This window comes from Polypterus senegalus, chromosome 2 (genome assembly GCF_016835505.1).
Source record: "Polypterus senegalus isolate Bchr_013 chromosome 2, ASM1683550v1, whole genome shotgun sequence".
NCBI classification, from domain to species: domain Eukaryota; kingdom Metazoa; phylum Chordata; class Cladistia; order Polypteriformes; family Polypteridae; genus Polypterus; species Polypterus senegalus.
The window spans coordinates 142,575,594-142,594,007 of NC_053155.1; the positions used below are offsets into that span (position 1 = coordinate 142,575,594).

General features: G+C 38.9%; 1 protein-coding gene across 1 annotated transcript in view; it reads right to left on the reverse strand.

Annotated features, from left to right (window-relative positions):
• Positions 1 to 18,414, reverse strand: part of ppp2r3b (protein phosphatase 2, regulatory subunit B'', beta) — a 149,626-nt gene that overhangs the window by 121,274 nt on the left and 9,938 nt on the right. Inside the window, exon 2 of the mRNA XM_039744747.1 lies at positions 7,255 to 7,724. Within this exon, the coding sequence (XP_039600681.1) occupies positions 7,255 to 7,620 (366 nt within the window). The 5' untranslated portion in view covers positions 7,621 to 7,724. The remainder of the gene's footprint in view (positions 1 to 7,254; positions 7,725 to 18,414) is intronic.

Here is an 18,414-nt window from a genome sequence, read left to right on the forward strand (position 1 = left end):
AATACTTTAAGCCAACAAAATATTTAGCAGAAGTGTGTCAAGAAATGTTACTGGGGCTCCTTTATACCAACAGCAATATGTCTGCATAATGCCTTACTGGGACTGTGACAGCCAAGTCAAAAATTTTGTCTCTTTTGAATTTTCTTGCTTTATAGTATCTCCAGTGTGTATTAAGACCCAAGTGTGTGTGTTTATTTATTTATTTAATCTATTTATGAATTTATTTTTATAGGTCTATGCAGGTATTTATTCATTTAAAAAGCTTCTGTAAAAAGCCAAATTTTAAAAAGTTGTATTGTAATTAACCCAACAGTTATCAAAGAGTATAAAATACCTAGTCACAAGGTGGAGAATATTTGTAAAGAATGCCTCATCACAATGCAAACTTCATGATAGAGCACAGGTGCTATATATAATACATTGTGAGGGATCTCGTGTGAGATCTGGAGGACACCTGCAAAGATACCTGCAAAACATTTTGAAGGAAGTCAGCATGGAAGAAACTGGCATCGCCTTTCAATGCACACTTTCCAAACCAGTGGCCAAGCAGCATTGAGCACCTAAAAAATGATTTAAGCGAATGAAAGTAGGAGCCAGAAAAGCAATCAGGGCATCAGAAACAGCTGTGCAAGAAGAGTTGGGGGCCAGTGGAGGAGCACCTGGGCCCAGTGCTGTTGCTTCCAAATTGATCAGTGTCTATTGATTGTACAGTTTACGGTGATGTTGATTCATATAAATATGGAAACATATAAATGTATATACATATCAAATCCCATTGTAGTGAATACCGAAGTAATGAATACAATGTTAAACAAAGTTCATTTTAGCAAATTATAAAATGCAGTGTAGTGAATGTTTATTTCGACCAAAACTGGCCACTAAAGTTGATAAGACAATGCAAAAAATAATTAACACCGCACCTACACTTTTCGTGCAGTCTCGGAAACCCTGCAATAGGCGGTCTCAGAGAAAGAGAGTCTGATGTGAGACTTTCAGTCTCTAGCAGTCTTGGCAAGAGCATAGGCGCTACATCATATACATAGCCAAATTCTGTGTCAGTGGTCCACCTAGCATCTGTGTGGGTAGTTGTGTCGCGTATGGATACTGTACTGTTTTGAGTTTCATAGTGGTTCTCAAAGTTTTCTTTGAAATGAACAAAAAAAAAAAAAAGTAAAACGGCATTAGTTTACATTGAAAGAAAAATTAACAATTATGGAAAAAGTTGATTCCAAAATGAAAATGACATGGTGAAAACATCATGAATCATGCCTTCATCCTCATCTAATGTCTCATTTTCATATCTGTATTTCTATTTAAAAAAAAAAAAAATGTACATCTAACATCTTATATTCATTCTGTGTTCATTACCTGTATTTCTAATGTCTCATTTTCAGGCTGTGTTCATACCTATATTTCTATTAAAAAAAAGTTGCATCTAATGTATGTATGTTCATATCTGTATTTCATATCTGTATTTTACTAAAAAAGAAAAAAAAAAAAGTTATATTGTTATATGTAATATTATACACCATAAGAAGTCATTTGAACCTGCTAATGAAGTGGTCCAGGTTAATATGCCACGATTTTTCCCCTTCTCCAACTCACAGTCTTGTCTTTGTACGCTGCTAGTCCACAGCGCTAAACCCAAAAGTTAGTCTTGTTACCGTAACAAATAAACGGGGGATGTTGTAATCTTTCAGCATATGATTTAAAAATAAGATCGTGAACTACTTGATTTATCTTATATTCTTCTGACTTTTCGTTTACTACTTAAAATCAATATTAAAAATATGAATTCAAATATTTTTGTATCAGTATTGTTGAATTAGTGAACTCGGGATACTTTTATTTACACAAACATTTCTGAGCTGTTTTATTTGACATGCTTTTTATAATTTAGTTTATCAGTGGTTTAAAAACTTACTGGAGAGTAATATTTAAAGGATGAGTCAAATTAAATCAAATTTCAAATGTCATATCTCCTGGTATGTAAATTGTCTAAATCTGTCCCTCCTTTGTCTAATCATTAAGGCTTCATATGTGTAGTCAGTCTTGTCAGTTCCACATTCCTTCATTACTTCTGAACTCTTTTCAGCCTTTGTTGTGCTGTTTTCATATCACTGCACTCTCAAAACATGTACAAATCTATTTCTGAACTCATTCCATAAGATAAATGCGGCAATAATGAAAACCTCTGTGTACGTTTCAGATTTTTTTGCTATAGTAAAGTACAATTCCTGCAAATATGCACTGAAATTCTCCTGCCTTAAATACGAAGAAATGAACTTTGCTGCTTTTCTTTTTGACATGTGTTGATGCAGTGCTGTTTATCATTACTACTATGAACCAATTTTATATTGTAGCACCCCTGGGTCTGGGCTTAAGAGGAACATGTTCCATGGGTGTCAGAGCACATGTCAGAGGTATTGAGGAATACCTGGAGAAGCCGACTAAAGCCAGTCAGTCTGGATATGTGGCCAGTGGCTATACATTTAAAATAGGATTTGGCTCTCATTAATCCTGAATTGAATGAAATGGTGTTGAGAGTTTTATGCCTATTTAAGCAGCACTGAGCAGAAGACTGGAAACACTCTCAAAGTAGCAATTTGGAATCATCAATTTACCCACCACATACATCTTTGGGTATATGAGAGGAAAAACAATGACCCCAGTGGAAAAAGCTACATAGATATGCAGAGAATGTAGAAACTTTACATGGATAACATGTGGAAGAAAAATTAAAATCCAGGGCACTGGATCAGTGAGACTTCAGTGCTACTACTACTGCAATACACCACCACTTAAATTTGCATTGGGAAATTTAATTGGTTTGCTGACATTCAATGCCTAATAGATCTAACTTTGAGATATGCTAGCCATTTTAAAAGACACAAGGGCAGTATTTAAATTACATGTCAGATTGTTTAACATCTGCAAGCAGGATAGAATCTAAACATAGCGCAGTTTGGCGGCATTTTGAGTGACAGGGGGATGAGGTTCACTGCAAATTATGCTACTTCTGTATTTCAGCAAATTGTTGCACATCTATAATGCATAATCACAAACAGAACGAACATGCCAACCTACATAAACAGTACTAGTAAAGAAAAACTGTAAATACCAGCATTCATGAAGAAATGACACAGAGGGTGTATATAGTGACATATATTTATGTTAACAGTCAATGTAGCTGATGGAAAAGGCTTTAGGGCAGGTACACAACTATCTAGTTTATGGAATTTGCTTCTATCTACAGTACTAGTAGAAGATGCTTGAAACAGCACTATGCCTACAACAGTGATAGTTTATTTTTTTCAACCGTTTGAAAAAGTAAAAAAAAAAAAAAATAGCCATTAATGTTAAAGTCAAAACCAGAGATGCAATATGGCCTGTTGCGCAATGAGGAAGAGGCTGATATAGTGTCATCTATGGTGTTTTCCTTGCCTACACTCTGCACACGATGGTGGTCGAGCTCTAAGCATGGTATTAAGCAATACTGAAAACAAAGGCTGGGAGTGAGGGCTCACTACATTCATATTGTAAAGTACAAGTGGGTGCACTTCACCATCCTCATCTGAAACTTCCATACTAATACATTTTCTAATACCAAATGGCTATGCAACAAAGCATGGTGTGAAAGATCATACAAAGAATACTAAGGATTTTCAGATGTTAGCAAGTATGTTAAAGGTTAGACATGAAAAAAATGTAAAAAAAATATTTGAATGAGTTAAATTATACAAATCAGGATATAAAGGATGGGTGAACTGCATAGGTGAGGGCTTCTGGCTAAAGCTGGAAAAAAGTTTTCAACAATGATAATACATTAATACTACATTTCATTTATACAGCAACTTTCCCATATTCAAACCACATAATCAGACAGTAAAATGGATGTGGTTGATTCTCACCTTCAGGACATGACACACGTTGTCAAGCTGCATCGAACAGCTGGAACAAATGGTGTCTGCTGCTGGGCACACAATTACTACTTTAACTCTCTGTAATAAATCTGTAGATTGTGGGGATGGAGATGAAAAAAAATGTCATAACTAAGGAATTATTACAAGGGAAGGGGCCTGGGCATCAGGGGGTTCACATCACTGGATCTCTTGAGGTACCACCTGGAGGAACTGAAATATTTTGAATACCATCAATTTCTTTCAGTCTTGAATCATTAAGTACTAAACTTCTACTAGGAATAAACAAAAATGTTATTTAATTCCCACACCTTCCCATAACATTGTACTGTATTTGGTGATTTAAAGTGGTTATAGATAGTTTGTGCATAGTTATGTATACTTTTTAGTTTTTCTTAGGAACATCAAGTGCTTTTTATTTATTTATTTTTTTAATGAAAGAACAGTAGCATGGTTTGATAAGGAATACAAATTTCCATATTTATAAAATTTACAAAAATTAAAGAGTTACATATGAATTCAAAACAGAAGTAGTAAAAAGATAACTCAAAGTACAAATGACTTCAGGTGGGAGGAAAAAAAAAAAAAAAAAAGAGGAAAATGACTCAAAGTTTTAGTGTCTTGATGGTTTTTAGCATCATTATTGTCAATGTTATGTTCCAGTTTTATTAATCACACACTGTTCTACATCTAAGTTCAGCCTATTCTAGGGATGATAAAATGATCTTCTTATATAATACACTACCGTGGCAGTTCATTTGTCTGTCCAGAATTTTAAATAAACCTGTAGCTATCGAACCGTTTGACCCATTGACCTGAAATTTGGTACACATATACAATGTGACGTCTACTATCAGCTTTCGGGGTGATGATTTGCCTCCAAGGTTATTCCTCTTTTTAATTTTATTGTAGAAGCAACTTCCGCAGTGGCCAGCAGGGCAGCCGTGTGGCGAATGTGTACAGGTGCCATACTCATTCCCTACTACTTCATATCTTAAGTCTTCAATCTGCCTCAAGAATAATTTAAGTGCCAGCTTAAAGTGAATAATTAAAGAAAAAACATACTAAGTAATTGCAACACAGACACTGACTTAATCAGTTTTAACGCAAAAAGATGCCAACAAAAGAAGAGAAGTGGGCAACTAGGGTGGAGAAAAGAGCTGCTCAGGAAGCAGCAAGTGCATCAATCTCTGAGCAAACGAATGGTAAAACGTACAGAGAAAGAGTAAGAAAACTAGGAATGCTCAAGTCAAGCGTATTCACTGCATGTTACTGTGCAGTGAGCGGTTACTGGTAAAAAAATAATTGCAGTGAAATAACTTATCTTCAATAGAAACAGGAGACATTGTCAACAGAAAGTCAACATAACTCATTTCATCCATATTTTGACAGACAACACCAAAAGCTAATGATAATGAGACTAAAGCCACACCGAACTAATCATATGTCTAGAACAGAGTTACAGCCACATCAGGTTAGGTTGACGCCCACAGCATGGAGCTGGCAGCAGCACACGTACTAATGTTTGAGGGGGAGCAAATATCATATTGGACGACCACACCCGAGAGAGAAAGACAGGCATGTTGTGCAGCCTGATTTTGCATGTTAATGGGATGGAAAAAACAGTAATCAACAGAGATGCTTACTTTTACAGAAATCCATCAGTCTTGGTGCCTGGGTCCCAAGCAATTTCTATCCTGGCATGGATTGGCTCAAAGAGCTATGGAAGCAAAAGGAGCTGTTCCCTCTGAGCCAAGGTGAGCATTGGAAGACTTCAATTTGTGTCAGGAGAAGAACAGGAGAGGAGGGGAATGGGGATGTGAGAGACAGGAGTGGAATCTCACAGCAGGAGCACCATAAGACTGAGTGGTGAAACTGAAGTGCAGCCGAGCATGGAGACACTAGTTCATTTGCTGTGTAAACACTCCTTTTAAGCTCCACTTTTAATCCCCCTTTTTTTTGCTTGTTTGTATGACACCTAACACTTTTTTGTGACCTGCACTGGCTGAGGACCGCTGCTCTCTTATATAAATACATTCATAAATGGCTACTGTTATGTAACATTAAAAATCATTTTCTGTTAGCTATATGTCTATTTAAAAACAATCTTTAAATTTGAACATTTTTTAATAATGTAAACCTTATCGGGGACATATCCCCCTGTCTGAAAACCATCAGCTTAGATAACGAGGGGTGTCAAACAATGCATACGCTAAACGGGATTAAGGAAAAATAATTTGTTACACTTTTGCAATTAACTGCATGCATCAATGTTTTAACCCTATGTATGAAATGGTGAGAGAAAGCATTGTAAAAAGTGGTCAAAATATCAGCTTCAGGTTTCCAAAGGGTTTATACATTTTTGGCAAACCTAAACACAATGACTACTTTCAGTGTGTGGGTGTACGTCTGTGGACATGATAATGAGAAAGCAAATTACTCAGTCTGCACAAAACTTCTCACATTTATCAGCATCACTACTTCTGAAAGCCTACTGATTTTGAGCAAAATTGCTCCAGTAAATTTTACTCTACTGATTAAATGATTTCAGCGTGGTGCTACAAACACACCTGTGCTCTTCCCATTCAAACTTTGTGCATGATACAGTTAATCAAGTTGCCTTCCATCAACTACAGCGCACTCTTGCTAAAGTACTTGTAGCTAAACACAGGAATTTCAGATGCTTCTTTCCGCAAATATGAGGGTTTGGGAATAATTCAAAATTTAGTCCCATGTTAAGAATTCGTGTAAAATATTTTCCAGTTTTAAAAGGATGCACCATGTGGAATCGTTCACTCATTACCTCATGTAGAGTACTGCAGCGAATTATGAAAAATGAAGCATGTAGATTTTTTTCCTAAGAGGATGGCACACAGAAAAGTTCTGCAGGGGTGTGATTTAGTAAAGTGCACATAAAGCCATTTAAGACTAACAAAATTCTACTGCATCAGACAGATCCTGAACTACTATATACGATCTCAAAGTTACTCACTTACAAAAGAGCACAACATTCTAAACAACAAACACACATACTGCCAGCTTATTTGAATAAAATACTTTTAACTGACATCAGGTTTTATAGTGCAAAAAAAAAAAAATAAATAAATAAATAAAAAAACAATTATATAAAATTTAAAAAAATATGATAGACTTGTTAAAAACTTTTTATAAAATCAATACAAATAAACCCTAGTAATATGAAAATAGGTACCTTAAAGAATTTAAATAATTAAGCATTTGCAATCTAAGAGAGGAAGTAAATTCACAGAAACATGTCAGACAGATACCGTAGAACAGAAAAAGTAATCTCAAAAATAACAAAATAGTTCCTTACTACTTTAGATCCAGTAGATCGTCGGACCCGAGTGGTCTGCCCAACCCTTGGGCTTAATCCGCTACCAGAAGGAAGAGCAGAGCTAAGAGGTGAAGTACTCAGGGAAGCACCTAACATAACAGATGCTGTATCCTTTACATTTTGTTTACATCCAGATATTTTCCTTTTTTCACTGCAAATTAACTGTTTGCTCTCACTTTTATCCTTTAAGGCACTATCAATTTTTTCTCCATTCTTGATACGTTCTAAGTAATCCTTCAACATCAGCTGAGTGGTGGTTTCACTCAACCAGTTCAAAAAGAGCTCATCGACCTTCATTTTAAGAACTGGTTGAAGCACAGGTGCTGCTGGCATCTTTATCGTCATTTGCCGTCGTCAATAGTCTTCATAGAAATTAAATCAGTAGAATCCACAACTGGCTTTCAAAACACACAGTTCCTCATTCCGTTATGTGAAAAATATAGCTTTTCCTGTTAATCAGAGAAAGATAATTGTTAATTTTTGTATTAAACTATTCAATTTTCTTGACAACATTACACAGATTAATCCAAGAAAGGAAAACAAAACAGTACACATATGACAAAAGCAAAGATAGTGTGAAAGATGTCAGCCAGCACCATTACTTAGCCGGGATGCCTCTGAAGCAGGACAGTTGGAAAGGACTTCCGGGGGATGCTTCCTTCCCCGAACTGTTATTTGGCAGCCCCCCTGGGCTGCAACAATGCCTTGGATCCCTGCAGTTATTTGCCAGCACAGCCCTGTTGGGATCCATGAATGCCACAAGGGGGAGCTCTGAGAACTGCAGGTGCTGCAGAGCCCTACTTGGTGCCTCTGCCGCACCTGGGAGCAATACCAGACCTCCTTAATAAGCCACCTAAAGTGCTCCCAAGTGTGGCTTAAAAAGTAGCCAGCCACCTCCCAAAGGGAGCCAGACATGAGAGTCGAAGGAGAAGGCTGGTGAGGCTCACATGTGATGAAGGGACTGCAATGCTCTACAGAAAAGAGGGTGCAGCTTACTCTATTTGGGAGAAAAGTAGGAAAGTCAGGACTACTCTAAGATCGATGTGCCTTTTCATAAAAATAAAGACTTTTGTTAGACTGAACCCGTTGTCCATTTGTATCGGGTTAGGGCACAAACAGATATTGGTCTTCACAATGGACAATACATTTTCAGAAACCCACTTAGAACACAAGCTTGTCTTATTAACAGAGCTTTTGATTGTATAATACCTTTTTCCATGGCTTCGCACACATACCCAGGGCAATGCACAGCTGGTAGTTACACGAACAGACATTTCTTTATGATAAAAGAGGAAAGTGGGAAAAAAAACTGGGATAAGTCATGTTTCCACAGGATAAAGTACAGTAATGGCACAAACAGATATTGGCCAAGAATCATGCCAAGAAACAAGTTCATTAAAGATTATTTCTCTCTATTACAAAAAAAATCTTGGAAGGCTTGGAAGGGACAAGGATTTTCTCTGAGACAAAGGACAGCTGACAAGGTAGTGAGACAAAAGGACAGCTGCTGCACAGGCTTTTAAATGATCGACACGCAGCGCGACAAGAAGAACACACAGTTCGGCAGCAGAAGCAAGACAGCAGCTGATCCGACCGCACCTCCTTAGTGTACGTTAAGCCTCTCCTTCACAATTTGAGTGGCTGAGTGGCCAAGTGGCTAGCACACAGCATGCCCCTTGTAACATTAAGGGCTTGGGGGGGAAATGACAACTTTAGGGCGATTGCAGCATAGGGTTTATAAAAAATGATATCACAGACTACCCGATTTATTTTTCCACGTGCACGTTAGAATCTCATTCTGACATTTTATCTAGACTAACTGAAAATTACTACTTAAAACCAATTCTACAAATACAAATTCAAACATTATATCAGTATTATTGATTTAGTGAATTCCAAGATAATTAGGATATTTTAACTTACTCTTTAGAGCTGTTTTTAATACATTTACACAACATTTTTTCCTGTGTGTAATTGGAATTATTGCTTGACAAAAATCCATTGTTTCAGAAAGTCTGTGAAACAGCCCTTTCAGAGCCGTTTCAAAGTATCTAAATATGACAGATAAGAATTTTGTTACTGCTTAGCCTGTGTACTAATGCAGAATTAGAATGTTAATTGAGCATTCAATGTAAATGGTAGTCTGCATCACTTTCACCAGCGTTTCTTTCAAATATATGACACGTGTACTTTCATTATTTTTGTCACATTTTAGGGGTTATACTAATAAACATTAGTTTGGCTCCAAAAACCAAACAAATGACGCAAATTTGGTATTTTCATATTTGTGTTTAACAATGAAGTGTCAAAAACAAAAAGCTGTGTGTGTTTTGTCATTCTCTCTTTTTAAAAAAAAAAAAAATGTTTAAAATGATAATAAATACAGTTCCCAAAAGCCAGTTTGCCCAACCAGTCTACATGTGTTTTGTGGAATTGGAAAAGGCGTTCGACCATGTCCCTCAGGAGTCCTGTGGGGGGTGCTCCGAGGGTATGGGGTACCGGACCCCATGATAAGGGCTGTTCAGTCCCTGTACAACCGGTGTCAGAGCTTGGTCCGCATTGCCGGCAGTAAGTCAAACCCATTTCCGGTAACAGTTGGACTCTGCCAGGGATGCCCTTTGTCATCGATTCTGTTCATAACTTTCATGGACAGAATTTGTAGGTGCTAGGCAGCAAGGTAGCACAGTGGTAGTGCTGGTGCCTCGCAGTTAGGAGACCAAGCAGGTTACATGCATTGGCGATTCTAAATTGTGCTTGGTGTGTGTGTGTGTGTGTGTGTGTGTGCGCGCGCCCTGCCCGGGTTTGTTTCCTGCCTTGCGCCCTGTGTTGGCTGGGATTGGCTCCAGCAGACCCCCATGACCCTGTAGTTAGGATATAGCGGGTTGGGTAATGGATGGATGGATTGATTGCCAGGGTGTTGGGGGGGTCCGGTTTGGTGGGCTCAGGATTGAGTCAATGCTTTTTGCAGATGATGTTGTCCCGTTTGCTTCATCAGGCTGTGATCTTCAGCTCTCTCTGGATAGGTTTGCAGCGAAGTGTGAAGCGGATGGGATGGGAATCAGCACCTCCAAATCCGAGACCATGGTCCTCAGCCGGAAAAGGGTGGAGGGCCCTCTCAGGGTTAGGAGCTAGATCCTGCCCCAAGTGGAGGAGTTCAAGTATCTCAGGGTCTTGTTCACAAGTGAGGAAAGAATGGAGCGGGAGATCAACAGGTGTGCGGCGTCCACAGTGACGCGGGCTCTGTAGCGGTCTGCCATGGCGAAAAAGGAGCTGAGCCGTAAGGCAAAGCTCTCAGTTTACCGGTTGATCTACGTTCCTACCCTCACCTATGGTCATGAGCTGGGTAGTGACTGAAAGAACGAGATCTCGAATACAAGCGGCCGAAATGAGTTTCCTCCACAGGGTGTCTGGGCTTTCCCTTAAAGATAGGGTGAGAAACTCAGTCATCCAGGGAAGGCTCAGAGTAGAGCCACTGCTCCTCCGCATTGAGAGGAGTCAGATGAGGTGGTTCAGGCATCTGATCAGGATGCCTCCTGGACGCCTCACTGGTCTAGCCGGGAGGAGGCCCTGGAGAAGACCTAGGACACGTTGAAGGGACTATGTCTTTCGGCTGCCCTGGGAACGCCTTGGGATTCCCCCAAAAGAGCTAATAGAAGTGGTCTGGGAGAGGAAAGTCTGGGAATCTCTGCTCAAGCTGCCGCCCCCGTGAACCGATCTCCCGGTTAAGCGGAACAGGATGGATGGATGGATAGATGGATAAGCACAGTTCCCACAATTCTTCTGACACAAACACAAAGCATGCCTAGATATACTGTTTTTAAATGCTGTATCATCACTTTCACCACTGCAAGCCAAATAAGAACTGTATTTATGAACAAGTAGCCAACATTAACCTTGTGTTTTACTCATGTTTTTCTCACTTATTTTTGTACCTTCCAGAGTAATTAGTTTACTTGCAGTCGCGCATGAGTGCAGCGCCATCTTTCACTCGGTACTACCAATAGCATATGAAAGCTAGTACTGTTACATTTTCCAAATTTAGGATATCAATTTGGTTTTGAAATACTAATTCTTATGACATTACTATGTGCAAAGTAATAATGCTACACAATACAAGTTATTTTTATAAATATTTTTTCCCCTAAACAAAGATCACTATTTATTTATTAGTTTAACCAAGGAAGAGTGACAGACAGATAGATAGAACAGTCAAAGAAGAAAAAAAACACTTAACTTGCCCTATTGTGATTTTAACTGATTCATAAAAGAACAAGCTAAGCTATATTGGATGTACATTACCTGCTCCTTCCAAGTAATTCAAGTAAGTATTTCATGAAAACCTACACACATATTGATAAACATCAAAACAATCAAAATAATTTTATATTTGTGGGAAAAAACAAAATATGCTGTTTATTTTGTAGCATGAAATAAAGAACTTTAAGAAATAGAAAAAGAATAAATCAAAAATAGGCCTGATTGCAAAGAGAAGTTAATGTAAACCCACCTCTTATTTGGGTTTCTGTTTCTGTTACTGATTTTAATAGAAATTAAAAGTCCATAGTAACAGAGATACATTTATTTTCAAAATATAAATGTAACACCAATTAAAGCAGAAAAATACATCAATAGAAAAGATCACACACCCATAAACTGTATGTAAAAATTGTGCTGTGCCATTCTGATCTATTATGATGCAATAGGAATATCTGGTATAAAATCTATACAGTGTGTAGCCATGTACATGTAAATTTTAAAAGAATACTTAACCATTTTCCTTCTCTTTATTTGTAGCAATATTAAGGATAGCAGCTAAGAGCTATACACATGTACTTCACAAACTACACTCACTCTGAAGTACTGTTACCGGTGTGGGGAACAGCCTGGACACAGACAGGTAGACATGATTATATGCACTAGTGGTGCAACGGATCAAAAAACTCACGGTTTGGATCGGATCACGGTTTTAAGTCACGGATCGGATCAATTTTCGGATCAGCAAAAAAAAAAAAGACAAGACGAATTTAACTCTCCATTTATTTAGTTATTGTTTGCCCATTGAAAAACATTCAACACAAGACTCATTCCACTCAATCAAATAAATACAAATTAAGGTGCAATAATAGAGCATGATAACTATGTCCTGTAATGTGGACACAATAAAAAACAACTTTAAATGCAATTTAAGGCATCATTACTTCTTACTTTGAACATGGAGAGAGAAATAAAAACTAGCTTATGTCCACATCATCAAAAAAGAAGAAAGCAAAGCAGACCTGAGCTTATAATTTCAATTTTTTTTTTGAAAAACATGAGGATGTCTACATTTTCTGGGGAAAGTGTAGATCTCTTTGCTGTAACTAACTATGTCCCCTGCTGTTGAGAACGCCCACTCGCTAGGCACTGAAGTGCCAGGCACAGCAAGTTGGTGTCTTGCCATTGTGGCAAGGCGAGGGTATTTACATTCGTTGCTTTTCCACCAAGTCAGTGGATCACCATCGACTGGAATGCCACTTGCTGCCTCATAGGATACCACCTCCTCTTTGGTGTCAGCAAAAGCCTTGTTGACCATGTCCTTCTGTGCAAAGGTCTCACCAAAAAGCTCCATCATTGCCGACTTTTTGAGGAGGAGATGTGTCTGCTCCTGTTGGTGCTGCATATTGACGCTGCAGGGAAAGTTACATTATTGATTAAAACTTTTTTTTAAATGATGCTGGAGGTTTGTTGAGCTCCTCTGCAAAAACTGCTACCGCTGTGCATGACCACACGTATGAAGCGGCAAACCGGATAAAAAAGTCAAGCGAAAATGCGTGACAGTGGTTGAATTAGTGTGTGAGAGAGGTTGAGAGAGTGCACGAGAGACACACGCACAATACCGAGGAAAAAAAAAGTTCCACTGATCTTCGTATCACGCGTGTACTGAACCGTGGACAGGAATCGGTTTGGACCACGGATCAACAGTGATCCGTTGCACCACTAATATGCACCACAACACATTTATTTTACAACTGTTTACAATAGTGAATACACACATCCCAGTGCCACTGCACCAATCACCCTCAAAAGTCCTGGCCTTCTCACAATGCCTTTCTCTGTCTCTGGTCCGCCTCCACTCCTCTCCTCTCCTCCGAGCTCTGTCCTCTTCCACCCGACTCCAGCCATTGTATGAAGGGAGGCGGCCCCTTTTATAATCACCCGAACGTGCTCCAGGTGTTTCCCAGCAATCTTCCACCGATACGCCCCAGTGTGGCAGAAGTGCCGGCTGCAACCCCGGAAGCACTCTGGGTGACCCTGCTCCTCTTACCCCCAGCACTGGGCTCTCCAGGCATTGGGGCGGCACCTGGTGGTGACCACGGGCCCCTACGGGGCTGAGCTTCAATGATCTCTACCCGTGGTCCCCAGAGCAGCCAGGGTGGTCGCCCCCTCGTGGTCTGGAGGAGGCGTAAGCCCTCCTCCAGTCCTCCTGGGCATCCCGGCTGGGTGCCACCCTCACCGGATAACAACAGGGACACAATTCACTTGGATAATATAATGGGTGAGCTACTCTGTGCTTTTGTTAAGTATCATTACACATTTTCCGTAAAAACTTTGCTAAGAAATTAGAGAGACCTTTGGTCATCAGGTGCATTGCCAACCTTGCACTCGATTATTAACAATTTCATCATTATGTGCCCATTTGCCACTACCTACCTGCTCGATTCTAAGACATCACTAATTTTACCTACACTAACAATGAATATTTAGGGGAACAAAGAAAAAATACCAACACCACAGTGTTCACTTCCGCCAAATGCCCCTTCTCTACAAAAGACACGCGAAACATTACTCCCTCCATCTATTTTGAAACCTTATGGTTTTGTTAAGGATCACAGGGAGGTGGTGCATGAAAACTGTTTCTGTTAAACCATTCAGAGTATTTGCAATACCATGCACTCTGACTGGTGAATAGCTAGAATCAGAAAAGCACAAAGTAGCACTACACAGGGCAAATCAGGGAAAATGAAAAGGAGAAATAGTAATTAGTGATTTTGCTTGAATGCAAATCTTTCATTATTTTCTATTTTCTGATTTTTACTATGGTAGTATAAAAATGCATACCCATTTCTTTAAATGATGTTAGCACTGCACATATAAACATATATAACAACCTCTCAGAATCAGAAAAAGCCACTCAGGTCATGTAGGCTACATTATTAATCCTCTTTAAAAACATATTGCAAATGTTAAACCAACAATGATAAAAATGAGAAAAAAAGAAACACTGCCTCAGTGGACACAAACCATTCAATCCAAATTCTAAAGGTTCAGATGAAAACCAAATGAGCAACTTTACTATGGCGTGCACAACAGGTTAGAAAAATAAATACATTTTTTCTTAACTTTAGTTTCTGTGCTAGTTCTCGGTTTAAAAGGTGCAAACATTGCTATAAGGCAAGAAACCTGAACAGTAAACATTGATATAAGCCTGTGTTATGTTTCAGGTATTTTGTGTGTGGTCTCATTAAAGTCAGGGCCATCTGCCAATCACCCTAAAAAACTGCCCTCTGTCCTACAAATCCAGAGGGTCTGCGTTTCTCTGACTGATTAGATTTCTAAAACTTATTGCTCTGCTTTTTGACCTTGTTCTGGATTTATGTTTTGGGACCTTGTTCATCTAGATTGCCTTTTGTTTTAGGAAGGTCCATTTTGCCTCTGTGCTCTATGGAGCTTCATTGTGGTTACAATCATTTTTGTGAAAATAAATCTTTTATTTATTTATTTATTTTTTTTTTTTTTAAGATTCAGTGTTGCTCTTGTATCTATCCAAGGTTTGGATGTACAATGGTGCTTTAGAATTTTCTATATTTCTGCATAAATATGACCTAAAACATCATCAGATTTTCACTCAAGTCCTAAAAGTAGATTAACAGAAACCAGTTAAATAAATGAGACAAAAATATTATACTAGGTCATTTATTTATTGAGCAAAATGATCGAATATTACATATTTGTGAGTGGCAAAAGTATGTGAACCTCTAGGATTAGCAGTTAGTTTGAAGGTGAAATTAGAGTCAGTTGTTTTCAATCAATGGGATGACAATCAGGTGCGAGTGGGCACCCTGTGTTATTTTAAGAACAGGGATCTATCAAAGTCTGCTCTTCACAACACATGTTTGTGGAAGTGTATCATGGCACGAACAAAGGAGATTTCTGAGGACCTCAGAAAAAGAGTTGCTCATCAGGCTGGAAAAAGTTACAAAACCATCTCTAAAAAGTCTGGACTCCACCAATCCACAGTCAGACAAATTGTGTACAAATGGAGATTCAAGACCATTGTTACCCTCCCCAGGAGTGGTCGACCAACAAAGATCACTCCAAGAGCAAGGCGTGTAATAGTCGGCGAGGTCACAAAGGACCCCAGGGTAACTTCTAAGCAACTGAAGGCCTCTCTCACATTTGCTAACGTTCATGTTCATGAGTCCACCATCAGGAGAACACTGAATAACAATGGTGTGCATGGCAGGGTTGCAAGGAGAAAGCCACTGCTCTCCAAAAAAAATTGCTGCTCGTCTGCAGTTTGCTAAAGATCACATGGACTAACCAGAAGGCTATTGGAAGAATGTTTTGTGGACGGATGAGATCAAAATATAACTTTTTGGTTTAAATAAAAAGCATTAGGTTTGGAGAAAGGAAAACACTGTATTCCAGCATAAGAACCTTATCCCATCTGTGAAACATGGTGGTGGTAGTATCATGGTTTGGGCCTGTTTTGCTGCATCTGGGCCAGGATGGCTTGCCTTCATTGATGGAACAATGAATTCTGAATTATATCAGAGAATTCTAAAGGAAAATGTCAGGACATCTGTCCATGAACTGAATCTCAAGAGAAGGTGGGTCATGCAGCAAGACAACGACCCTAAGCACACAAGTCGTTCTACCAAAGAATGGTTAAAGAAGAATAAAGTTAATGTTTTGGAATGGCCAAGTCAAAGTCCTGACCTTATTCCAATTGAATGTTGTGGAAGGACATGAAGCGAGCAGTTAATGTGAGGAAACCCACCAACATCCCAGAGTTGAAGCTGTTCTGTATGGAGGAATGGGCTAAAATTCCTCCAAACTGGTGTGTCGGAATGATCAAAAGTTACTGGAAACGTTTAGTTGCAGTTATTGCTGCAAAGGGGGGTCACACCAGATACTGAAAGCAAAGGTTCACATACTTTTGCTACTCACAAATATGCAATATTCGATCATTTTCCTTAATAAATAAATGACCAAGTATAATATATTTTTGTCTCATTTGTTTAACTGATTCCCTTTATCTACTTTTAGGACTTGAGTGAAAATCTGATGATGTTTTAGGTCATATTCATGCAGAATATTCATCAGAAATATAGAAAATTCTAAAGGGTTCACAAACTTTCAAGCATCACTGTATACCCATATCTAGTCGCCATTTTTGAAAGTGTTTATGGAACTTCTTGGGATGTATGTGCTTTGGGACTCCTAGTCCATAATAATCACTTTGTCGCATGGCTAATGTGTGCCTGCAAAACTGGGACTCCGTGACCACAATGATCTATATTTTTAGTTTACTCATTGCTATTTTTTTGCAATTTATTGTACAGTCATGTACCAACTTGGCTGCATGCCAAACTAGCCACATTTCAGTCACAAAGTAAACACGTCATTGAGCCTTAGTGGGTCACAAGTTGGCATACCTTACAGTATGGAGTTGCACATGCTGATCTTTAGGCCTCAGTGGCCGCAAACCAAGCACATGTAAGGTAGTGTTTCTCAACCACTGACTCTGTTGGCGAGTTACCGTCACTGGTTTGCAAGTGGGTCAACGAAGCTAGAGTTTCTCAACCACCGGTTCACAACCTAGGTTGTCGCCAATAGGTCACAGGGTTGCCTTTGCTGGTTTGTGAGAGATAGCTGTGGTGACACTACAGGATATGTTTCCCCATTTTGAAATGAGCTTGTTTCACCAAGGGCTACCCCTGATCACTCTCATTTCACCAAGGCCGCAGTTTTCAATTGCTGCTAGTGGGTCATCAGTAATTTAAGGTTGAGAAACACTGGTGTAAGGGAGAACACCGCAGGTTGAATACATTAGAAATGTAGAGTAGTGCTAAAATAAATAAATAAATATTACTGCTGCTGGTTTTGGCAATTTCTGGAACATTATTATCCTATGGTTTTCTGGGGTTCTTGGCCACAAGTATGGATCAATTTAATTCAGTTGGTCATAAATCAGCACGTGGCTGCATTTTGTTTGTGGTTATCAGTCCATCTGTTTCAGGCACACTGGCACAATGGTTAGCACTGTTGCCCATGATCACATTTTTGGCCACAATAATCTATCGCGCATATTTGGCAGATGCTACTCTAGCCCTCAAGGACACTTTAAAGACCCATACACCATTAAAATTAAAATTAGTTTTGTTCCTCCTCCCTAATTCACTTTGATGCATTTTGGTAAGTTTCCGAACATTTCCATTATTACATCAAACGCACAGCGAAGCAAACCTTGCTGGGTTTCCTCATCACTGCTCCTCATGTCATATCTTTTTCTTTCAATCTCGGACACCTATTTAATGTAATATATTCACCTGCAAAGTCAAACACCACGGAGTTATTACTATCGTTGGATGCAGAAAAAGCATTTGATATGATTGAATGGAACTACCGTATCACTACATAAGAAAAATTTGGGTTGGGCCTGAATATTTGTGCATGGATCAAACTACTGTATACCAATCCAGAAGCTTCAGTTTGTATTAATAATATTTGCTCAGATTACTTTATACTAGAACATGGTACCAACCAAGGATGCCCCTTGTCACCACTGTTATTTGCAATCGCCATTGAACCACTGGCAGTCCACTGTAGAAATGCTTATCAGATATAGGGCTGCAACTAATGATTATTTTGGTAGTCAACTAATTGTTCAATTTATTTTTCAATTAGTCACAATTATTTCATGCCTGGCTATTTTGATGCCTTGAACATGTGGTTGCACATCCTGTTCTGGGCTCCAGTGCATGTCTTACCTCATCTGCTCACGTTTGTCAACCTGTGAATGTCACCCTGATGTCTCTGCATTAACACAATTAAAATTAATAATAATCAAATTAAAATAACTAGTGAAACAAATAA